The 25,852-nt window shown below is 39.7% G+C and overlaps 1 protein-coding gene across 7 annotated transcripts in view; it reads right to left on the reverse strand.

The window, feature by feature from the left end:
* KCNC1 (potassium voltage-gated channel subfamily C member 1) overlaps nt 1-25,852 on the reverse strand; it is a 124,702-nt gene that overhangs the window by 28,761 nt on the left and 70,089 nt on the right. For all 7 annotated transcript variants that reach the window (XM_071558866.1, XM_071558863.1, XM_071558869.1 and 4 more), the window contains exon 2: nt 8,317-9,250. In XM_071558866.1, coding sequence (XP_071414967.1) covers nt 8,317-9,250 — 934 coding nt within the window. The remainder of the gene's footprint in view (nt 1-8,316; nt 9,251-25,852) is intronic.

Here is a 25,852-nt window from a genome sequence, read left to right on the forward strand (position 1 = left end):
GGGTTTAAGTCTTTGAAAATGAGCAATGATGTATTGGCATGGGCACCACTGGTTTTCAAAATGGCAGTGACAAAAATCCTGAATTGGTAGGTTTGAGAGTTTTTTTCTACTGGAGAGTAATGAAAATCAATTTTTCTCATGCAGACTATCTGAAAAAAAGAAAGTAATTTAACTAAGTAACTCTATTTTCATACCAAGTACTTACTCTTTGCATTAATACCTCGTATCAGGTTTTGTGTCACAACCTCAGTGAAGTTACCTATAGTCTGTGACATTCCTTGTTCGTTTGCATTAAAGAACTGTATTGTAATCTCCTCGGATGCCCAACATGGAGATCAGGTTGATGGGAATTGGAGAAAAACTTCACAGAATAAAATGTGACAGTCTGTAACATACACAAGTCGCAAGCAACGTACAGTAATAACAAGTAAATGTTAACAAACAGAGTGAAAGAGAGAAAGAGAAAAAAGAGAGAAAATGTGAAGAACATGTAAAAGAATTAAGATTCCTATATAACAACTCAGTTTTAGTTACCCCAATATTCTAAGGCCATTAAAATTAATACCTTTATCTAGGTATCTTTATTAGTTTCCTGATTTTTATAAATTACTGCATATTTTGAAAGTTACTATGAAGCTCTTCTGGGTAGTTATCACATGGATGGACTTTACATTGGCATGAGAGCAGAATTTAGTATGCTACATGAAGAACAAAGAATCCTTCCATCCCAACCTACCTCTTCAATAGTTACTCACCACCGTGTTGACCTGGGTCCCTCCAGGAAGTCGTGTCCCCCAGGAAAGGCACTCCAGTGACGGTGGTGACCGTCTCTCCCAGTACTAACTTGGCCAACATAGTAACATCACTCCCAGAGATTATCCCCTTTAAGAGGTACTACTTCTTGAAGTGAGGTGACAATATGTTGGCTGCCTATCTATTGGTACTACTAGAGAAATATAGGAGCTCTAGTAAAGTAGATCCAGTGTATCTTGCTGTTACAGGCATTATAGGATATGTGCTTAATGCGGCGCTGAAAACTGTTGCTCCTGGAAACGATGCATTGCAAAGAGCTCTGGAAGATCATTCCTAGTTTTATCCTGGCCCTTCTGGGGTTTCACTTATACCTATCTTGAACTTCTGGGAGTCTCGCTACCATGTTGTAGAGTGCAGAGGGTCACTGAGTCAGGTACAGGTTGCAGAAAAATGCAGTCAGGTGAGTCATGTAAAAATTTTATATTACTGCTCTGAGGAATAAGGTATGATGATCTGTACAGTATGGAAGGTGTCTGAGACATGGAATATGGATGAGCACAAAGAACAATGACAGCAGGAATGGCACATGGCTTGTTATTTTGGCTTTGTGCTTATAAACAGATAAGCAAGTAGCCAAATGGCTTGAAGAAAATTTCCAGCAAGTACAGTCTAAGAGGGATATAACTAAGTGGACCGGGCACAGAACTGGGACCTCATACCCTACACCCTACACCTTTTTGCCCCTGGCAAGTAGTAACAGGTAAGCAGTTAATCTGTTTAATTTTACTGCAGAAGTGATGTACTTGTTGCACATAGGTGCCTTTTCTTGTATCTGTCCTGCAAATACCAATCGTATAGAAGGAATAGATGCCAAGAGTACCTCTTTTGTGTTCCAGGAATTCATTCTACACTGGATGGCATGGGAGCTGCAGTGGCAGGCATATGCTTGAGAAAAAGGATTTACCATATTTACATCTGCTTTATGCTGAAGAATTGGCATAGGTTGGCCTTATTTGGCTGAAGTGCTTGTATCTATGTTTTCCCATGACTAAAAGTGCCTCATGCTCATTAAGTTATTAAGGCATGAAAAGTCCTAAATTTTATTATTTAGTTCAGCAATTGTTTATAAGCTTAGTGCAGTCCTGTCCCTACACACACTCAGCCCTGGCTCTGGCCCACAGGGTCTGTGTGGGGAGTTTTTCTAATTTCTTTTTTTTTTTATGTCTCAGTGCTAGAGAAAAGCAGGAAACACAAATCACTGTCCTTGAATTCATAACTCCTCCTTTTTGCTTTCAAAGTACTTGGTATAGAGGATGTTATTTTTTACTCAAACCCTAAGGAAAACAAGCACCGTAGTACAAATGACACCCACCAGTTGTATCTCTACAGGAAATGACAGATGAATAATTGCACAACAAAGTGTTACGTTAGTTGTAAAGTCTGCTTTGCATGTGACCCACAGCTATGAGATTGCAGAAGTGCCACATGGTGCAGGGGGCAAGAAGTAGATCCAAGTGCTTCCACATCACTGTAGGCACTTAACTGAGGATGTTGAGTTAGAGCTGCAGTCACCTGCGATCTCCTGTGGAGAAAGATACCCCCATAGGACAATTCAGATCATAAATGAGTGAATTAGTGAATCAGGCAGCTCCGAGCCTGCCTGATTCTTCTTCCAATATAAGGAGGACCTCAGGCAAATGTAACTTAAGTTAGATGAAAGGAACTGAGAGTTATTCCTTTTATTTTGAGCTATTAACAATTTCTCCGTTAGATCCCAAGGACTCCATCATCAGTGATATCAAGATGTGATCATTGCCTTGTTCACTATTTTGGACTGAGACGTTTTGGATTTTTAAAGGTTAGGAAGGCTAAGTATAGTGAGGAAAGAAAAAACATCTCCCTATTACCTTTTCCACTGCCTTTTTTGTATTTTTTATGTCCAACACATTTAAACATCAGAGGTTTTTGAGCTGAAACAGACCTAAACTCTTAGCAGTTACCTTGCTGTCTACTGTTCATCTTACAAGAGGGTCAAAGGTTTCATGACACTAAAATTAGATGAGGTTTTTTATCATGTTCAAAGACATTTGATCAGAGGATTTGCTTCCCTGTGGCTTGGAGGACCACCACAGTGACTACATACCTAAGGCTTTAACAATTCTTTGCTATCTATAAAAGCCACTGAGGTTCGTAAATGACAGGGAAATGTTAGGCAGCATAATGGGCCTCTGATAAGAACTGCCAAGAGTTCCCAGCTCCCACTGAGCACTGGCACTAGAATTACAGTGTTCAAGCATACTTCTGACGTTAGAACCGGTGTGTTGCACAAGAAATACAGGTTATTTAGGTTATAGTGACAGAAGGGATGAAAAAATGAAGCCCTGAGAAAAGAGCAGCTCCTTCAGAAACCATGAGTGATAAGCTGGAATGGGTAATTCCACACTATTTCTTTAAAAGGAGATCAGCTCTCTCTCAGGAAATTGCATTGAAATAATAGGTTCCTAACATTCCAGCTTGTTCCAGTTCATCTGCCCATGGAGTACACTGGAGTCACTGCAACTATGTATTTTACCTCTGTCAGTGATAGACTTGGATTACTTTTACTATTCAGACATAGGGATAGTCTAGGAGTGGGTTATTGAAAATTGGGCTTGGGGCAGACAAAGTAAAACAACCACAGATTGTTTTTCTGAAGCTAAAGTCTGTATTAGTAATGACAGACATTTTCCCTCTCCTCTTAGGTGCCTGAATCCTGGTAATTTTTTCTCATATTTTGCAGTTATGCAATGAATAATGGACTGTGAAAGAGGCTGCACAATCTATTTGTATGCAGATACAAAATCCTTGGAGCATAGCTCAAGTGAAGCTGCATGCAGAGGGGATCAGGGAGGTGAGAAAATGTTATTTTGACCATATTAAAGTCTATATAAACAATGTGTGCTGGTGTTGTAAATATATATACATGCAAAGAATAAAAGGTTGGGATAGATCTCTGAACAAACCCCAAATAACCAATCACCTGTGCTTGCGTATATGGATGTATTCTTAAAACCATTGCTCTGTGGCACCAGACAGTACTGTAGGCATCAAATGAAGTTATAAATTCCATTCATATTCTAAATTTCTTTTACAGTGTTGGAAAATGACATTCACTGCTTCATCCAATGACTTTAAAATGTAACCTGCAGTTAACCTATCCTGCAGGTAAGTACATAAGCACACAACTCACAGTAGAGTGACTGAGGAGCTGAGCAACACTTTTAAAACAAAACTGAGTACTTTCAATATTTGTTTTGCATGTTTTGAGGTTGTCTTACAGCATTGCACCTTAATATATTTCACTATGTACTGAATTAAATTACTTATTCCTGTAGGACAGTGTGGAGTTTGGGCCAGAAATCAGCCAAGTTTGAGAATTTGAAACTATATTTTTCTGTCTTGCTTCTATTTGAAGCAAATTTTGCTGGGTTTTTGGGGAGGTTGGGTGGGGTTTTTTGTTTATTGGTTTGGTTTTGTTTGTTTGTTTGGATTTGTTTTTCTTCTATTATGATACTGACAGTTTAGAAAACTCAGAAGCATTTAGATAAAATATACCCAGCATAGCAGACTGATGCTTTTTTGGTTATATTCAACAAGTGGCCTTGCCACAGACCTTTCAAGTAATTTTGGTCAGGTATATTAAGCCCAGTGTAAAATGACAATACTGGAGAATACTTCCATTTTCTCTTTGCTGTCTACTTGGCCTGTTGGGTATTTGATTGCAGTGTAGTAATTGACAAGTATAAAGTGCTGCCAAAATGAAGCCCTGATCTTGAACAGGGCCCGTAAACAACACTGCAACATGACAAAATGAATAGTTTGACATGGAGATGCTAGAACTTGGTGTGTCTGTGTTAAGGGAGGGGACACGTCCTCTGTAGTCTGAGGTATCCCCAGGACAAGAAGTTTTAGTCAGGTTGGTTGGGAGAAATCTGCTCCTTTGTAACAGACTTAGTTTTTCCAGGCACCATATAAGCAGTATCTTAAGAATTATGGGCATAGAAACTGCCTTGATGACAATGTTTTGTATAGAGGAAATCTCTACTTTCTTAGTGCTGCTTATGAAGGCCTGCAGCAGGAGCTCTGCACCTTTCCTCCCTTCTGCAGCTTTCTCAGCCACCCATTGGTGGGATCAGATGGGATGCAAAGCAGGAAGGATTGCTGCAGGAAGGGGAGGTATGGTAGAAAGAAATTCTGAGATCCTTTATGTCAAATTAAAATCAAGTGCTGTTAATTAAAGACACTCTCCTGCCAGCTGTAGATTAGCCCAGGACTGAGCTACTGAGAGTGTTGGGAACAATAAAAATAATTAATTCAAACCTACCAGAATTTAAATTCAAAGCATCTTTGCTTTGCCTGCAAATGGCAGCATTGTTGGCAGCAGCTGTGCAGCCTGTAGGCACAATTTTGCTGTTTGTGTGTCTGTGCCAGGAAAGTGCTCCTTAGCCTAGGAGGAGGCACTGCTGTGGTTGTGCAGAGCTCGCTGCTGAGGCCCCTTGGCCCTGCATGCATGGACTGAGAACAGATGTGAACTGCTGACTCGGTGCATTAGAGGGCTACTGAAGGATAGTCTTATGTGGAACTACTTTGTACTTGTCCCTCTTTTGTGAGTGTTTTATCACTCCACCAAAAATAATATATGGAATTAATAACTTCATGGGATGTGCCTTACACCTGTGCAGCTAAGCAGGCTTTTTTTTTTAAGTAGATACTAATCACATGATCTTACATGACTTTTTTTTTAAGTAGATACTAATCATATGATCTTATGTGACCTAGACACTGTCATACTGAGGCTTTACAGTTAAAAATTACAAGAAATATCTTGGACAACACAGGCATTATTTTAGAAATGTTAGGCACCTGTTCTGTGTTTTCAGTGCAAATTAACTGGTTGCTTACAGTTAGGTGCTATTAACCAATCCAGATATTTTACAGTATGGGAAACATTCACTGCTTGCAAGTCTCTGTTTTCATATAATGTGCAGGTGATGGTTTCAGGAACAAGTCAGTGTCTATGAATGCTTCGTATCACAGAAATGAAACTCAACATCCAAGGCAATGCAGATCTTGTTTTAACAGATTGGTTCTGATCTTACTTACTTCACTTCTCTCCTGATCTTTTCCTATTAGGAAGCTGAAAGATGCAGGCAGTATTTTTTGCTGCTAGTGGTGCATAATAATTACCAGAAACAACTCCAGCTACAGTGTAACTATTTTGTTAGCCGAAGTATAAGTGTGCTTCATTACTTCTTAAAATATATATACTTGTATATGTATATAAAAATAGTCTCTCTTAATTATTGCAGAAATAGACAAGTTGCTGTTACTATCAATACTTCATGGATATTGTGGTAACAGCTGATTTTAGAGCACTAATGGTGGCAAAACAGTTCCACATTAAACCAGAATTACAGAATTCTCAGGATACCAGTGTGGAGTTGCAGTGAACTCATAGAGTTCTTAGTCCTCTAGTTCCCAGAGAGGACCAGGATGGGTAATGGAAAGAACTTTATAAAGTAAGGGATTTCTGAGCAGAGTCACTCTGTAGCTGACTGCTAAAATACTCCGGAGTCTGGCATCTCTTGCACACTACAATTGGGTAGCTGGCATATTGCTCACAGTAGGAGACATGCTATAGTGTTGTGTCCTCTTTCCCTCTTCATACGTGATGCCACAAAGACATCGACTTATGTGGAAGTTTGCTGCTTGAACGTGTTTTGTGATAAGCGTTTGCAACCTGAGGCAAATGGATGATAAAACCATCACTTACACACCAACGATGCAATTGGTACAGTCTATCAGTCACGTGAATTGTGATTGGCCTGTTGCAATGGAATAGCCTTTAACAAAAACAAAATGAAAGCTATTTACCATCTGAATGGATTTTACATAGTTGCACAAAAGAGAAAAGGAATACCAAAAGAAAAGAGAAGAGAAGAGAAAGATTCCCACCAGCTCTTCCCCTCCAAAATCAGCATTGGCATTGGTGGTTACACACAAAGGAAAGTCTCACTTTCTTTGTGCTTCTCACAATGACATCAACATGCATGGCTATGAGATGACAAGAGAATACCTCACTCACAATGAGTAACAAATTAAAATTTTCTTCAAAGCAAAAAAAATGATAACACAAGACCATCATAGGTATATGCTAACTCTTTCAAAATACCTCTTTTGAACTACATGTCAGTTAAGATCACTTGGCTGGCGATCTGACCCATCTAATACAACACAGGGGATACTCTGAATAGGCTGAAGAATGTCTACGTGGCTGGAACATCTTCCAAAAATGAAGTTAGCTTTGTTTTCAACATGGTTATCTACTTTCAAATTACTCCATAGAATAAATAGTGATATTCCATGGGTAGAGGTAGATTATGGGGTTTAAAGAATCAAATTGGAGCCCCATAATTTTGTGTGCTATAGGAGGAGTCTCATAAAACTGAGATATTCCCATAATTAACCACTAGCCATGGGATATTATAATATATTCCATGGTGACTAGTATTTTTTCCATTTCCCTCCCCCCTCCCAGTAGAATTAGTATGGTTAATTTTGCTCTGGTTTCACCTATTGCTAACATGAATCTGTATAATTAAAAATAAGAATATCTTATCATGAGACGATCACTGTTTAGGCCAAACCAGCCAGCAATGACCAGTCAGACCTTTTCCAGTTGTCTCTTGCTGCTAGAAGGTTGAAAGAGCTGTAACTCATCAACCCATACTTGCAAAAGGAGCGTGTTTTAACAAATGTGGTTCAAAACTCTTCATAGTTCTAAATGCTAAATTCTAGTGGAATATTATAGAATAGATTGATTTGCATGCCATGGAAAAAACATCCTTACATCTAGTCTTGTCTCAGAGTGAGTCATTTTGCCTTAGTGTCAAGAATTTGAGCTGTTGTTCTACTTTGCAGTTAATCATCAGAAAGAGACGGGATTGTCTCATGAATATGCATGATGGTATGGTTGTCCCTTCAACTTACTAGGCACCTAGTTTCTGTAATGAGATGTACAATATCTGCCATTTAAAACAGCTGAAAGATCCCAAATGGGAACAAATGAGAAAGCATCTGGCTGTTTTGAATTCCAGCCGTGTTTTGTCAGAAAACTCTTTAATTGCTGAGTACTTGGCTCCTACTCTGCTCTATGAAGCATTCAGCTCTCAGAAGCCTCTGAGATGCATTACACAGTCAAGCAACATAGCTGTAGAACTCTCAAAATTCTTCCACTAGATGTAACAGCTTTTCAAAATATCTTGAGACTTGTATGCCCTTAACCAGGACCAAAGTTTGGGCTTCTAGAGCGTGCTCTCATCCTTAGTTTTGCTGATCAGCCTCCACTGTACCATTTGTCCCTGCAACCTAGACTTCACACATATTATTCATTGTGTGATGGTGGGACTAGAATGGATAAATGTGCTACCCATTGCTCTAAGAAAGCAGTCTGGCTGAATCTTAAATCACTACACGGGATGAAGGTTAACGGTCAGATGGACATTCCTCTAAGAGGTTTCCTACCTGCTCTGTTAATTTCTAAAATTTCTTCTTGGGCCAGTGGACAAGTGTCGCTCTGAGTACTGTGATGTGGAGAGTTTACGACAGATTTACAATAATTGGGGGATCCCAGCTGGGGTGGCCTCGGGATATGCTTCTTTTTTTTCTTTGGTAGCTTCTGCTTAGCCATAGCTAAGGAGTAATACATTCCGAAATTGTTCACAATGACAGGGACAGGCATGGCAATGGTCAGCACACCAGCGAGAGCACAGAGGGCCCCCACCAGCATGCCTGACCAAGTCTGAGGATACATGTCTCCGTAGCCCAGGGTCGTCATGGTGACAACAGCCCACCAAAAGCCGATGGGGATATTTTTAAAGTGTGTGTGTTCACTGGCACTAGGGTCATTTGGTTTAGCACCTATTCTCTCGGCATAATAGATCATCGTGGCAAAGATTAAGACGCCCAATGCCAAAAATATGATGAGCAGCAAGAATTCATTTGTGCTGGCACGGAGGGTGTGTCCCAAGACCCGCAACCCAACGAAGTGGCGGGTCAGCTTGAAAATTCGCAGGATTCGCACAAAACGGACTACACGGAGGAAGCCCAGGACATCCTTAGCAGCTTTGGAAGACAGGCCACTGAGTCCAACCTCTAGATAGAAAGGCAGTATGGCCACAAAGTCAATGATGTTCAAAGAGTTTTTGATAAATTCCACCTTGTTTGGGCAGAAAGTGACTCTCATCAAGAACTCAAACGTAAACCAGACCACACAGACACCTTCGATGTAGGTGAGAAAGGCTTCAGTCTCTGCTTCCCTGTAGTGCCGCACCTGGGTGTCATTCCCGATGAATTCAGTTTCTGTCTTGTTCACAATGGGGTTAAATCTCTCGTGGGTCTCGAGGCAGAAGGTGGTGATGGAGACCAGAATGAAGAACAAGGAGGCAAATGCCACATACTGTGGAAAGAAAGATATGAGAGAAATGTTAAATAGTAGGGCTTTGATTCTGAAACATCAGGGGAAGACAAGGGCTGTACTAAAACTAAAAATAAGGCCAAGCCTGTGGGGTTACAATGCCAAGTCTCACCTGCAAAGACATTCAAACTGTGAGGGAGAGAATTATATAAGTTCATGCTTAAAATCACTCCCTATACAGATAGCGCCTTAGTGTGAGTGTAAATTGAAGCAAGCATTCACATCTCAGAGCTTTCTGTGGGATTTAAGGTTGAGGACATATTGAAATTCTACCTTCCTAAACTTCTTTTACTTCCTTGTCTTAAAGACAGAGTACAGTTTCTGGGACAATTGCCGTGCAAGGCGTTTCCCACCATTGTGTCAGTGGTATGGTGGCTGCCTCCTGCTACCAGCTTAGTGACAGTTATGGTATTTCAGATCTCAGCAAGATTGCTAGTAAATACTAGGAGGAGTCTCAGGTGGGCTCTACAGCAAGGAGTAGAATCCCATTTGCCATCATCAGACTTTCTTGCCAAATCCCAGGGACAGGTTGAGAACAGTCACATGTCAAACTGAGCTCTCCTAAAGTAGGCACCTCTGTTCTCTGTTCCCTTCTCCAAATCTTTTGGGAGTAGGGGACAGAGAAGGTAAGAAAGAGGTTTAAGGTAAGCCTATCAGCTGATCTCAAAGCAGACAGATCTATTGGCTTTTTCAGGCATGGTTTTCTTGAGAAGATTCTCATTACATTGTAAGACTTGTACCAGAACTAGATGAATCATATTTTTAAGGATGCTGGATTATAATTTGGTTCATGATGTTACAGTGAAGGTGGTAGCAGCCCCCAAAGTGAGTGAGTATTTATCTTATGAGCATTTGCCTCTTCTTTTTCAGTTCAGATTTAGAGAATCATAGCATGGCTTGTATTGGAAGAAACCTTTAAAGGTGATCTAGTTCAACCCCACCGCCATAAGCAGGACCATCTTCAACTAGACCAGGTTGCTCAGAGCCCCATCCAACCTGGCCTTGAATGTTTCCAAGGATGGGGCATCTTCCACCTCTCTGGGCAACCTGTTCATGTGTTTCACCACCTTCATTGCAAAAAACCCTCTTCCTCACATCTAGTATGAATCTTCCCTCTTTCAGCTTAAAACCATTACCTTTGGTCCTATTACAGTGGGCACTACTAAACAGTCTGTTCCCATCTTTCTTATAAGCTTCCTTATTGACAGCCCACAGTAAAGTGTCTGGAGCCTTCTCTTCTCCAAGCTGAACAATTCCAGCTTTCTTAGCTTTTCTCAGTCTTTCCTCAGCCTAAAGGATATCTCTTGGTTGTATTCCACAATAATTGAGAGGTACAGTTGGTACAATCAGGACAAAATTCACAAGTCTTGTGACCACAACTCATCTGCTCAATCCTCTTTAATCAAGTAATTTGCATATATCTAAGTCTCTTTTTGTGTACTGTAGTGGTAATACCTCTTTCCATTTCACTCCCTGAAACTGTTACCTTTTTGTTTGTATTGTGTGTCACCTTGACAAGAGATGTCATATATTTCACTATCTATACAAGCATGAGCAACTGTGATAATTAAAATATTATTCAAGTATTCTTCTAGTGTCCTGTTATTCATAATGTCCCTTTTCCAGCAGTGCAGCCAAAAGAGGGGTTATAAAGAACTAGTTTCTTCTAATTTTTTGTTGCCAGTGAATGCAGTGCAATAATCTAAATAAAATTGCTGGCAAAGGAACAGACCTGATAAAAATAACCTATGCTTCAAGTTGCCTAAGCTCTCCTGCAATCAAGAAGTTCCATCTGCTTTCCTGGGTAGACCTAGTGCAGAATTACACTTGACCTTCTACATTAGCCCACAAAGTCAAAAGCATGGATTTGTCACAGTTTGAGGCGAACCATTTAATAGAATACAGAGAAACTGGAAAAGAATAAAATCACAAAACCATTTAGTTTGGAAGGGCCCTCTGGGCGTCATTTGGTACAACTTCAAATTTGGGTGAGGTTGCTCTTGCCTGGTCCAGGTTTGCGTGTTTCAAAGGCTGGAGATCCCACGGCCTTCCTGGGCAGTCTGTGCCAGTGTTAGGCCAGTAAGAGCAAATAGGCTTGGAAGGATACAGAAGCAAACAGACTCTTCTGCTTTTCAAACACAGCTTTGTTGTCAAAGAGATCGGAACCACTGTCACAGATTTAAAAAAAACACCCTGAGAATTTAACCTGAAGAAGGAAATGCTGACACTTTGTTAAGTCAGGTAACACACACATGAGAAGCAGAGAAGGGAATAAAACCATTTTGTATTGTAAGGGATCTGTAAGATGGCCCCTTTCTTTATGCTGACTAAAAATGCAATCCTCCTCTTGGTGTATCTGAATATATCTCCTGAGCGAGTTTTCCCTGCTTAGGACAACCTTCAGGCTGACCTTGCACAACAAGTATCTTGAAACGTGATGTTTTGCTGTATTAAAGGGAACAAATAACCAGTTCTGACAAGGCAAAGTTCTTGGCAGTGTTATCAGCAGAGAACATCACATCCATGATCTCTTGTTAGCCCTTGTGTATGCACACCTTGGCTTCAGAGGGAGATTGAGAGCTTTTAGTCCCCAGTTCAGCAGAGCAGGAAGCACCTCCTAAGTGAATGTGAAACCTTTGCTTCCTTTGGTATATAACAACATTCAGAGCCCTTTCCCAGGAATGGGTATGTTCTTGTATGCTTTGCAGCTTTGAAAGTGTGAGTCTGCTTTCAAGATTTCAAAAAATTATGTCTGAGTAATGGTATTGATAGGAAAAATGACTGTATTTCTTCTCCAATTTATTTGTCTCTGTTTAATTACTATCTACTCCTAAAACCTATGTACTATTTTGGAAGAATAAATGCTGCTTAATCATCCCATGCTTCAATACTGAAAGGCTCTTGGTTTTGGTTTTAGAAGAATGACTGCACAGGCTGAAAGGAGAAGACTGTGGAGAGTGGCCTTTTAATAAAGGTCCCATTACAGTTCTCCAATCTCTTGGCTGATCCAAAGAAGTGCAGAAATGCCTAAGAATCAGGACTGATGATTCATTTACTGACACCCATCTCTGATAAAATTTATCACCAGCAGCTGCTTGGGACACAGAAATCTAGCAGTTTACTGTAAATGAATGTCTAATATATCATTGGTGTAGATTTATATTGGTGATCCCCAGTTCATATTGCCCCCATTCCTTTTTTCTTCTGAATATTTTTCTTTATTAATTATCTGATATGAGATTTAGCAAACTGTAAGCAAAGTCTAATAGCACAAAAATCAACAAATATGCTTTTCTAGGTAGACAAGAATTAATTCTTGCCAAAGGCACAAAAAAAAAAAAGAGTTTTCTCTGGCCCACCATCAGAGGCCAACAGAGATCATCTGTCATGCCTAATATGAGAACTCGTCAGATCCAGAGATGGGCTTAGCTGATAAAATCTAGTGAAGATTATGAGACTCACATAAGTCTACTGTCATTATAAATACATCTGTCTCTTTTTATTTCACTAATAATGGTATGAAAACTAATCAAACCAATGGATTCCTCTTGTATAATTTAGTGGTTCTTAAACTTGTTTCTACTTACATGTTACAGCAGAATTTCTCTTCTTCCCAGGTTCTGAATGGATTGGGGGAAAGGAGTGAGGATTTTAGGAAGTGATATTATGTGCAATTGAGTTATGTAATGGCATCTAAAATTTTATATAATTAAAGAAAAGACCTAGCTAAAGTGCTTGAAGTGATCAAAGTTCTTTTATCTTCTTGGACATGTGAATGATTTCTATTTCACTAGAAATGCTGCTGCAATCGCTTTTTTTTTCTGGCTCTGCTACCAACAAAGAAAAATCTGGTCGTCCAAAACTGCAGAGGCCATAAGAGAAGGCAGAGATGAGATTTTGAAGGAATGGAAAGGAGATTTTGATTACAATGTAGTTTACATTAAAATGTCTTCATTCTGGAGAGAGAAGAAATTCTGCATAATTTCTGTTAATAGTGGATATATTTTAATAAGTTTATTTTTAAAGACTCTAAAAGATGTCATGTCCCTAAGTGGAGAATTTCATAACCTAATTTATATTGGCTCTGATTAAATCTGTGTATGTATGTATGTATGTATGTAAGGATGTATGTATGTATGTATGTATGTATGTATGTATGTATGTATGTATGTATCTATCTATCTATCTATCTATCTATCTATCTATCTATCTATCTATCTTTCAAAGTACCTGCTTCTCCCTATTTCTCCCCTGCCCTATGTCTAACTCAGCCACTTTTGTCAGTGCAGTGGGAATATGAAGTACCAATTAATTCAGAATAGTAATATTTCACATCAGCTTTGCATAACTGTAAAAAGAGCAAGGTAATGGAATCAGATGTAGCCACTCATGAATAATTAGCCAGCATCTATCCACTTAGTCTGGAAGGAAAACAAAAGTCCAATGGCCTTAAAAAGCAAATAAGTGAGGATTAGAAAGATATGTTCACTTAGAAAAAAGGTCTGAGAATTGGACCAAAAGCATTAAAAACAAACGTTTTGCTGTTTACCTCTGGGAATCAGTTTTTAAAACAGTACTTTACCTTGCATTTCTGAGATAGTTCTGGTCTTGGAGATAAGAAACTTTCTAGTGCTTGGTTTTAAACAGATACACTGTGTAATCTGCTACAATTCATTCATATGGTGCCTGGAATATCCAGACTTCAGTGCAGATGGGCAGTGAAGGCTGGTGATGAAAGTACTGGGACAGAAGTCAGATACTGAGGCTCTTTTCCAACCTCCACCATCGACACAGTCTTCAAGCATGTGTGTCTGCATCTTTTGCAACATTCTTTGCCTATTTTTTTATTATTTAATTGAGATAGTAAATTCTTTGGGGCTTGAGACTATGTGCCAATTTACGTCTGCTCACTATCCAGATCAATGTGTGTCTGGAGTGGGAACCTGGGAAGGGAGACCTTGGCTGAGTCTTTGCTAAGAGAGACAGCACTCTTGGACCACAGACAAACAAGAAAAGTGGGTGGTGGCATTGGAAGCAGCAGGGCTTTTGGAAGTCAAGTTTCAGTAACTTCAGAGTTCATTTTCTAGGAAACAGAGGTCTACATGACATGCTATTCATAATTCATTGCAGATCACACATTCTGAGTGAGTTAGTAGCAACTGCACACCACAGGTGTGTGCTCTCCTCCTTTGTTACTGCTCAGAGTCATTTAACAGTCTTGACTCAAGCTAGATGGGAGAAAAGAAATACATCACACTCACAGAAGGTTTGCCAGTCTTTCTCTTTCCAGCTGCTATCAGAAATATTTTAAAAAGTGATTTTTACTACCTATCCTTTTACAGGGAAATACAGGAAATTCTACCCTTTCCTGAACCTCTGGAGAAAAACCAGAGGAAGGTGGCATTTTGATTAAACTACCTCTGCTGAAGCATCAGAAGATTTTCTATATAAATGGCACCCTCTCTTCCTACTGATCTATTCGAGTGAGTTTAGGTTTTGATGACCAAAATATTTAAATCACTACAGGATAACCCTCCTGGTCCTGTTGAACCAGCAATGAACAGGAGCTCAGCAGTTGTCATCTCAGTCTGTATGAGCAGGGCCTCTGAGCAGCAGGAGGTTCGCTGCTTCTCTCATAGGCAAACCCAGGGCTTGCCAAGACTGAAATGGGAGATGAGAACATACATCTCACCACACAACTTTGTCTCTGAAGGAGAAATGGTGGAGCTATTAGTGCTGTGGAGCTTCCAGAAAAGTATGTTGCGACTCTAGTGAGATCCACTGTGCTGGGGTTAGCTTGTTTTGGGGTTTTGTTGTTTGTTTGTTTTGGGTGAGTGGGAGAGGACTGGAGGTGTGGGTGGGCAGAATAATAAAAAAATCCCAAGTCTAGTAATTTTTCACTAAGTCTGTTAACTGCTAAATATTTGCAGGAATAAGTTAGAAGAGTTTCACATCACTGCTGTCAACACATGAGTTGGTTTTCTACAAAGCATCAGTAATTCAAACACACCCACAGACCTGTGCATTTTGCTAGACCCGCATAAAGTCTCATGATTTTCATTAACAAGGTATCTCTTCAAATACTTTACCAACTTTCTTTTACAATAGTTCATTTGCTAGGTGAAAACTATTGAAAGATCTTACACCTACAAGAAAATGACATTTGCTTATCTGTTACTTGAATCACAAAGCCTTGCCTAGTTTTCATTTTAATCTGCAAACAGTACTTTAACCACTCATAATTTAAAATTAATTTAATTTAGTCCATGTATCACTAAAATATTTAAAGAGATAAATCTTGCTGAAACTCAGCCAAAGCATGGGTTAAATGAAAGCTGGTTTATGTCAAGACTGATTTTCCAGCCGTTTGTATAGAGAGATGGACGCTGATTCAAACAAATGACTCATTTTTACTGTACAAGTAATTCTGCTGGATTTTTGAAAGTAATACTGAATCTGTATGACTGATCAGATGACTAAATGTAGGCACATGATAGTAACAATGAGATAATACTGTGGAAGTGAGCAAAAGGCAGGACTCTGTCAGAAAACAACGTCTGCAATATTTCATTAAGAATCCTAATGGAATATATTTTGAGATCTTTTGAGTAATGATTAGGAAGATGAAATTATTTGCAACGGGTAAAAAATCCAGTTCTTCTTTTGCAGACGTGATTTAAGTATATGAAAGCATAATCAGATGTTACTACCAAGGTCTTTTCAGTGAGAAGATAAGACAAGTGATAACCTCACATCAGCAAACATGCTGGTTCACTTGCAAGATTATTGAAATTCATGTTTCGTAGCTGAGACAAATGGAAGAAGGAGGCTTGCAGATAGAGAGAGCTTGGTCTGGAGTCAGATAAAAAGTCCACTAGCAGCTTATGGATAAAATGATTATGTAATGCCAAAAAATACATGACAGCTTGCAAAAAAATCTTGGAATGCTCAGTGGCACGCAGACATGAAACAGCGTGTTAAAAAAATGTGCAGTCATCTGTGGAAAATACGCTTAAGTTATTCGGTGTTGACATCGCAATAAATAAATTAGAAGCTGATCTCTCAAATGTTAGTCCTAGCAGGCAGCCGTGTGCTTTGACAAGTTACTGGGATAAGCAAGACTGCATCAGAACTGCGGTATGTACAGAACTGTGGCCACATGGCCAGCCAGGTGGTCACCAAGAAAAGGCTGGAATGGTTGGTTGTAGGTTGCAGGCAAATTTTTCAGTTTCATCTATGCCAGATTCAGTCTTGTGATTTAATAGGAACACTGACACAGAAGAGAAGTGAATTTGTTTTGCAACCTTCCTTGCTGCTCCCTAGTCTGGTAGTAAGAACTATAGGGAGACAGTATGGTGGGACTAAGAAATATTTCGTATTGCTCAGAAAATCTCAGTGGGAAATTCTCAACATACGTAGATTCCTGAGTCAAAAAAACCCTCAAAACTGCAGGTATATGACAATGTATAGGAGCTGTAAGTGTGACAGTTAACCTTCCATCTCTTTGAGGGACTGCAGAAATGAACATTTGGTAGGGACCTCCAAAATGTCATTTCCCTGTCCCAAAGCACAGTCTCTGCTTGCTCCTGAAAGACTGTTGTGAAGGACCTCCAATGGTGAGTATGCTAGAAATTCTACAGGAAATTTATCCCAGTACTTCTTCATATTTTATCTGTATTTTCGGTTACTAATAGCTAACCTAAATAATCTTTGTAACATCTTAAGCTTGCTCTCTTTGGTCATATCCATCACAGACAGCTGAACATTTAGAAATTTGAAGATGTTTTCCTTCTCTTATAAGCTAACAATCACTAAACATTCAAATGTTCCATGAGCCCTAGACTCCTGTTTTCATATGCTCATGCTTTTACTGCATAAACTCTATATAACTATTAATCCCATTTGCAGATGATGCCACATGCTTTTATGATGTCAGTTTTGTCAAATGCTCTAGAATCAAAGAAACTGAGAAATTTATGAATTCATGTAATATCTCAAACGCAGAACATAAATTAACACTTGACAAATTAAACCAGGGAACTTCAATTGCCCATTAATGCTATGGTTTTCAGTCTTTTTCTGTTAGACCATAGATAACATTTTTTAGACTCTGCAGTTTCTGTTCTAAACTGAAAAGGAGAGTTTTGTAGCAATGACTGGGTGTAGTGTCATGTGTTGATTTTCAGGATCTCACCTCACCACCTTTGTCCTGGATGCTATTTTATCTCCTGAGAAAATCACACTTCCATCCTCTCTAACTTGCTGCCAGTCTGCTTTTTTCCCTTCTTGTTACAGCTTCTGCACTGTGACTTGCCCAAAGGTGGCTTAATTTACATGATTATGCTTATATAGTGTATAGCCTCTCTCAAACCTTTTAAAGACTGGTGCTAGAAGCCCTTCACAGAGCAGGAGACAAATTTCTGCAGCCATTCAAAGTCCACCTGCTGTAAGGTTTGATTTACCAACCTCAGCTCCACACCAGCCTCTGAGGAATGAAATTGTTACATTTATGAAGGAGGCAGAGGGTGCTTGGTGTGTCTCCAGCAACCTTATTCCCTGCTTGTTCATCTTTTGTTTTTGGAAGAGGAAACCCTCCAATGTGTGGAAGTATTGAGTGCAAAACTCCATAAGGAAACATCTGGAACACAGGAAGGCTGTGTCTTGAATGTAGAACTCCCTAACCTAATATACAAGGCTGGTTTTCATCCATATGTTTTTTAAGCCAAGATACTTGGAGTGTGTTCCAGATCATGTTTGTATTAAGACAGTAATGCTTCTGCTTCAAGACAAATTAAAATAAGTATTTCTCAAATCCTTAGTAGTTTCAAATGTGGGTAGGCTTGCTACATAACCAGCTTCAGACAGGTATAGCTGTTGAGGTGTGTCAGGGAATAGGATCCTAGCAGCTCCTTCATAGGACAAAAGGGAAGATCAGCCCCCAGAGGTGAGCAGTTTGGGTCTGCAGTGCCTGTGATGGTGGAGTCCTTAATCCAGTTTCTCTCCCAGAGGAATATTATAGCAAAAGTAATTCCTCTTTGGAGTTACAGACCAACTTACTTCATGTTTGACCATGGATTTTGACACCTCAGTTTCTGATTCCGTGGGAGATGTTCCAAAAAGCTTTAAATTCTGGGAGCAGCTGAATGTTTACCCTCTGACAGCTGAGCTGAGTGCCTAAGAACTGAGGCACTCAAAATAACTCATCACTGTGAAAAACTGGGAGCCCTGGAATCCCTTTGGTGCCAGTAAATGTTGAGCCCAGGATTTCCTGTTTTCACTGCAGTTTATGTGGATGGATGTCACAGATGATGTAGTCCCTGAAAAGCCAGAGTTCTTAACAAGGTGGCTAAAACTATGCCCTGGGTATTTCAATGACTGCTTCATTTTAGATAATTTCACATTATTAAGGGAAATCATTTTTTCTTCATTAACTTTTTTGTTTTCCAGGTTATGACTAGCAGTGTGTTGTAGACACTTTTCCTCCCATACTGTTTGATTAGTTTAAGCCATAGCTACCAGTTTGTGCTTTTAAAGCTTTATGGATGCTGTTCTTCTCTACCATTGTGCAGCACATAGCACAAAAGCCTTCCTAAGATCCTAGATGGCCTATATATGTTGCAGACTATTGAGATCTCTTTGACCTAAATATCAAATATCAATATGAAATTATATCCAAATAGTTTATAACTATTATAAAACATTACGAAACTTCAACAACTTTAAACAAATGAGAAATTATTTTGAAAAGCAAAGAATGTTTTTATTCCCTAGTTAGGCAGTCTATTGCACAGCTTAATTAGTGCAAGAATAATGCACAGGATGGGAGCATACAAAATTTCCACTGACAGCACTCTTTGTCAGTACTAGATTTTCACTGGCTGTGAGCCATTTTAGATATCCAAATTAGTGGCAAATAACTTATTAAACTGTGTTGGTAGCTTTTTAGTCAACTTCCAAAATAGCCTTTGTCATATAAGAAAGATGGGGACAGATGCTTGAGCAATTGCAATTGCAAAAGAGGTAATGGGTTTGAACTAAAAGAGGGTTGATTTAGATTTAGATATAAGGAAGAAGTTTTAGATTCTATGACTCTGTTGACTCAGACCAAAAAGATTGAGGGTGTTGGACTCAGTGAGTTTTTTCAAGAGCCAAGTTCTCAGTAAGGTGTTATGCTGCTTACAACACAGGATCTCTTGATCCAGGAATGGTAATCCATATACTCATGGTAATTCTTTCCCAGTGCTAGACTCACAAGCAGCTGAAGAGTTTCAAAATTCATTTAATGTGACAGAGTGGCTGCCTCCTGAATGGGAGTAACTTGCCACCCAGAGGAAGATAGAGGCTGCTTTTGGGATCAGATGCCTTACAATAATAGCCTCAGTGTCATAGCATTTCTGCAGCCTCAAATCCCCCCTGTAGCTCTTTGCACAGCATTATTTCCAAGTCTTTTCTCCTCATAAGCAGGGAGACAAAGGATTTTTCCTAGCCCTTGACTCTCGTCCTGTGTTGCCTTTTCTTCTGCGAGCCACCAACCCTGTCCTGTCTTCCAGGTGTGCCAGGACTGCCTCTCCCAGGCAGAGAGGCATCATGCTGGGGGCACCAATCTCTGCAAGGAGGCTTTAACAGGAGGCCAGACTTCATAGCCAGCCAAAAGGATCACATGCCCTACCGTAGTGTGGACTTCCAGGTGTTTTGCTCTGTAGAGTAACCATGCCATGGGCAGGAGGTTTGCTTCTACTGTCTGAATGCAGGCTGATCTACTGTGTGGTACTGCTGCACAAGATCCACTGATTCCTGTTCCAAAAACCAAACACAAGCCCTCTGCAGCACAAATTCTTGCCTCAGCTTTTAATGCTAATAATTTCCCTTTATGGAGTTCTGCTTCACTTGTTCACAGGTACAAGATGTATAATTGTATAGTCTCCTACCCACAGATCCCTTCTCTGCTGTGTTTCCAAAATTAGCATACCAGTGAATGAAGGGGCTATGGTGGCATTATCTGGTATTTCATCACCCTCTTTTTCCAAAATCACTTCTACTGTCTTTCTGAAGATGAAAATATTTATTCCTGTGTCTTTATGGCTTCTCTCTTAAATGTGTCAGCAGTAAGCAACTGGAATCATAAGGTGGTCACTTGTGCTCCTGCTCAGGTGGTCATGCACTTCACTTCTCTGATAATTCTTTTCTTCTTACATCTCCTGGGAAATGGCCCATTTTCTTTGTGGTGAGATTCTGCTGTTTTCTGGGCAAGTACATATATTTATGGAAAGCTATTTTTTTCTCAGTAGTGAGCACCTTTGTGGTAAGTATCTTAGGGTGTCTCCTTAAACTCTTTCAATGCTGTCTATATTTTTGACTGAAGAAATTATAGCTCCCGTGTGTGAAAACAAGGAAAACATCCATTTGCTGTGGAGCTTGATAACACTAGTTAGGGATCCTATTCTCTAGGATGCTTTAGTAACTCCTTTAAACTTAGTCACCACTTTACATTTCAAAGACACCTTCCAGAGTTTGATTTTGCCTATGTAAAAGAAATCACATAGAACTTTGCACAGAAACTCTGGTTAGTTCTTCTTTTGTCCCTGAAGGTACCTCTGATCATGGGCCTGTCTAGGACTTTCAGTCATTACAAGGCAAACTGACCACAGAAAATTCCACAAAAAGATAGGACAAGCTGAGATTAGCTCAGTTGGTTAAAACTTGGTTGTAATAATGCCAAGGTCATGGGTTCAATCCCCTATGTGGGCCACTGACTTAAGAGCTGGACTCGATGATCCTTGTGTGAGTCCCTTCCAACTCAGAATAGTCTGTGATTCTTTGAAAGCTACAACCCAAACTCATGAGGGCACCGGCCATTACAGGAGCACCCACCATGGTATGTAGTACAGGACAGTTAGTGCACATTTTCACCCACTTGCTGATAGCACTATTCTGGTTTAAATGAGAGGGTTATATCATCCTTTCTTCCTCCTGAAATATTTTTTCTCATTGTGTATATTCTCTGTACCAAGTCTAGCTACATTTGTACATACCTACAGATACGCAAAACCTCTGCTTATATGGAGGAGAGCAATGAAAAAACATTTGTCCTCACCGTTATGGTTTTAAGGCTAAATTATAGCCATCATATAGGCACATATACCACCATGCTGCTAAACCTGCTATTGGTTACATGTAGTGACCACTCCTCCCATAAGCCACCTCAAGTGTAAGCAGCTGTGGAACTCTCATAGAGAGAGGATTTCCAGGTGTATTGCTGCAGGGCTGATTGGTTGGAATTGTCGGAACAGCTCCCAACAGCCCTTTGCAGGTGGCTACTGTGAGATTCAATATCTCATTTGGTGCTGGAGACATGCACTAAGAACCTCCCTCTGTCAACCCCTTCTAGTCAGGGTTACAAAAGGCTTGGGGAGAGCCCTTTTAATGACTTACTGGGAGGTGTATTGCATAATCAACAAGAAAACACTTCTAAACCCAACCTCTTATAAAGTCAAGGTTAAAAGAAAGATGGAAGTATTAGGAAAGGATCACAAGGTAAGTCATAACCTGAACCTAGAGAACGTTTGTTTTTTGCATAAGAAGAAAGGAACTTACAGTATTTTAAGAGGTTTGTTAGCGTTATTATGCAACTGTGTTTAGTGTATGTCCTGCAGTGTGCTCAACATCTTGTGGGATAATAGGATCCTCTTTTATTATTGCTTGCTGTATTCTGTCTGTGTCGTTTGTGGTGCACTTTCATTTCTTAGGTTTATTCAAGCACATGTCAGGTACAATGTGAACTATGGTTGAAGAACCAGCTCAGTTTCTGAATTCTAACCTCCAACTTAAAGGAAATATCTTTCATTTGAAATAGCTTTGAATATTATGCATCTACAAAGATGCATGTTATGCATCTGCAGTACAAAGAACCTAAACTATTGCATAGCATTTAACAGTATAGAATTCTATACCTTAGAAGAGCTGTTGAAATGTTTATATATGTATCAATCTCTGCAACTGTTTTGTAAGGCTAAACAAGTAGGTACTACTTCTATCCCGTAGACAAGGGGATAGTGAGGCTCAAAGGTTAGAGCTTGTATTTCTCAAGTACATTCTTTTAGCTTAGACTACACAACTACCAGTATTGAGATCTTAGATTGGGATATAATTAGGGAATATGGTTCAAAACCTGTGTCTTAATATCCAAACCTTCATAGGGATGGATAAACTGTGAAATTCAGAGTACTGGGCTGTTGTTAGTGTACAGTCTCTGTTGGCCAAGATAAGTCCCCCAGAACTTCTGGGTTAGACAAGGGTGAAAACGTTTCCACTGCCCTTTCTGGTATCTTCAATACTTCGTCATGAAACTCTGAAGTCCTCAACACTAAGATTTCTTATCAGATATTTTAACATTATCAGACTGCTGGTTTATTAAAATCTGCCCCTTAATGAGATTTTGGTTTGGAGACTTATTAACTGTGAATCACCAGAAATCACTAATCAATTCTGGAAATCTTCCTTAGCAGGTATACAAATAATAGGCACAAAACTGCATAAAAAATAAAGGGTAACTGAGTGAAATGAACGGCCATCAGATGTGCATTGATTTCAAGAATACAATTTTTGTCTGAGAATATCTGGATAAACTGTATTTTCTTTCCTGTGCCACATCCTTTCTGCAGCATGCCCTTCGGGCTTAAAGAAGACCTTCTGAAAATGGTTACTTCTCAAAGTCTATTCAGAAATAAGGCCTTTGAAAATAAGGAGTGGTCCATAATGCTGACTTGGTTGAAAAAGGCATTCATAGACTTGTGGATAGTAAGGTGAATACAGCCAGCTACAGAAAACAGTGAGATGGGGAAGAAGGGCCTGGGGATGAAATTGGAGAGCAGAGAAGAAAGGCAGGACATATGTTCTGTTAGATAACGGGGATGAAAAATAGTATTCACCTTGGAAGGATTCTTTTCACTCACTCCACTTCTAATTCTTGAGTGATTTCTGGCAATAATGTGCTGCCATAAGCCTGCTTAGTGCATGAACTATGTGCAAATAAATGGTGTAGGAGAGCACAAGAAACGGTCTCCCAGGCAGGAAAGGTTAAAGGTGTTTTTAAACAATAGAGCTAGTTGGGAATTAAAAGGTGACAACATCAGTTTGTGCTTATTTAAAAAACCCCAAACATTATTTATTTCTCAATCAGAGCTTGATGTGTTTTATATTTAACTCACAGTATAATCTCAATGAGCTGAAAGAGACAGCTTCCCATTGTGACCTCTTCCTTGAACACCCTGCGCTTCAGATTAAGGTGCACAATTATCTGGAAAGCCGGAAAAACCTTTTCTCATCTTGATGAATTTGGTGCAAGCCACTTCCCTAAACAGACTACTTGCAGCTTAGTAACATAAATGCCCCTGTAACCTCAGGATAATTCAGAGGACACTGATTTGAGGGCAGTAAGTGGTTTCCTCCATAAAGCTGTCCTTTCTGGACTGTATAGGAAACTCATCTCGGGTGTGACTGGAGTTGAGGAAGGTAAATGCACTCACTGCTGCCACCTCATTTGGCTCAGAAAGAAGAATCCAGGATTACTGACTTTTTTTCCCAAGTCTCATTAAGCAATCCAGGCAGCTGCCTGGCTGTGGGGAACTTTGATACATAGAGTGGTAAGAGTCCATTTCTGTACCACTTCTTCCAGTGAGCAGCAGAGCGGGTTTTGATGTGAAGTGTTGTGCTGAGTATGTGATGATGAAGCTCTTCATAATCCAAGGTTATGGATTCCCAGATCCAAGGATTCCCAGATCCAAGTTCTTCATAACAGTCTCTCAGTCAGTTAAAGATTTGCAACAGAAAAAATTAGCTTATCCTGACCTTGTGGGTTGAGAATTTGCATTTTGCAGACCTTTTGTCTCAATGCAAGTGTTAACAAAATACTAGGATTTTATTTTATTTTTTAAATTCCTTTTCAAAATAGTCCCAAAAGTTGGGGAGGGAGGAATTTCCAACCATATTTTAGAGGAGCTGTAGCCATGGTAACTGAGGTACCTTCAGTTGCCAAGGTAACAAATGCAGCTCGACTGCCTTGCTGTAAAGCCAGACAAATCTACTCATGATCTGTTGATTTTGAGATTATTTATAAATTGTTGAGCTATTTTAGGCACTTAAATCTATAAATCAAAATGTCTGTTAAAACCACCAATACACTACTATTTATGAATTATTCACCGTATTCTTACTTCACCAACTGTTTTTTTCCCCCCCATCAACGTATCTAGGCTTTTTCCACTCCTAGTTTTTCTCATTTATTGTTTAGAAAATGGTGGTTCTAGCTGAAACAGATGATTCATGTTACTGCTGGTTGTAAATCTTATTCATTGGACCACCTTTAGTCTCCTCCCTTCCATCCCACCCCTGCTCCAGTCCTGCAGCTTCTAAATGGAGCTTTATGCACTTCTGCACTGAAAATACAAAATATGCTTTGCTAAAAATTTGCTAATGAATTAAATCAATACAATTTGGAATGAGTTCTCAAACAATCAATACAAGCCTAGTGATGTACAACAGGCAGGCAGGTAAATTGGTCTAAATAAATTTACAATTGATTTTACTTTTAAAACCAAATTAGGACACTTACAGTCTTACCAAATAAGATCAGCTGCAACTTATGTAAACAAGAGTATTCCTAGTTTTGTCTTTTCTAATACTAGTAGCGGACCTGTTACTTTTTATAGCTCAGTAACTTTTATTCCTGGGATAATATGCTTTATTTCTTGGCCCCAAAGCCTGGTCATGTTTATTCAGGATTTCCCTTTATTAGATTGTTTTCACTAGTAATTTGTGGTAGCCTCTGCTTGTGAATGAACAATTAAAGATTGTATAATTCAGTGTAAGCTATGTGATAGGTTTACACTCATGTCCTGGTATGGATGTCCATGAAGGCCAGGACCTGCCTCTTGGGTGGGAGCACCAGCACTATGTGCCTTTGTTGTCCTCCTCCTTGTCTGTGTGCCCCCCTTTGCCACTGCCTTGTGTGCCCAAGGAAAAGCAGACCCTTGTAGGAGAATGCTTTTTTGTCCGGTTGGAGCACTGTGCTGAGACTGCGCTGCCTGACACTGGAAGGAGGCTGTATGGATGGGCCATGCAGTCCAAGGTGCAGAGAGCTTGGATCTGGAAGGAGCATAGCTGTGACACTCTGCTCAACTCTGTATGAGCTGCCATTCCCAATCTGCTAATTCGGTGGTGTTTCCCCTACACAGATGACTCATTCAGAGGCGTGTGGCAGGCAAATCACTGGGAGGGGAGCAAAATCTAGCTCTTCAGAAATATGCAGTGCCTGCTGCATTTATTTATTGTGTCTATAGCCAGGATTTTTCAATAGTTGTGCACAGCTTGCAGTTTGAAACCGATTCTGAGTTACTCAAAAGCTGAGTTGTAGAAAGTTCTCTCGGATCTGTTTGAGTAGGGGTGTCAACAATGCTGTAAGATTGGCAAGGTTAAGAAGCTGCCTTTAAAAGCTGGTAGAGACTTAGGCAGATGTCACGGGATTTAACACAGCCATTGGATTCTTAAAGTGCTTATTTTCCCTGAACAATATATGCTTGCTCATGA

The sequence above is a fragment of the Pithys albifrons genome, chromosome 6 (genome assembly GCF_047495875.1).
Source record: "Pithys albifrons albifrons isolate INPA30051 chromosome 6, PitAlb_v1, whole genome shotgun sequence".
In the NCBI taxonomy this organism is placed as follows: Eukaryota; Metazoa; Chordata; class Aves; order Passeriformes; family Thamnophilidae; genus Pithys; species Pithys albifrons.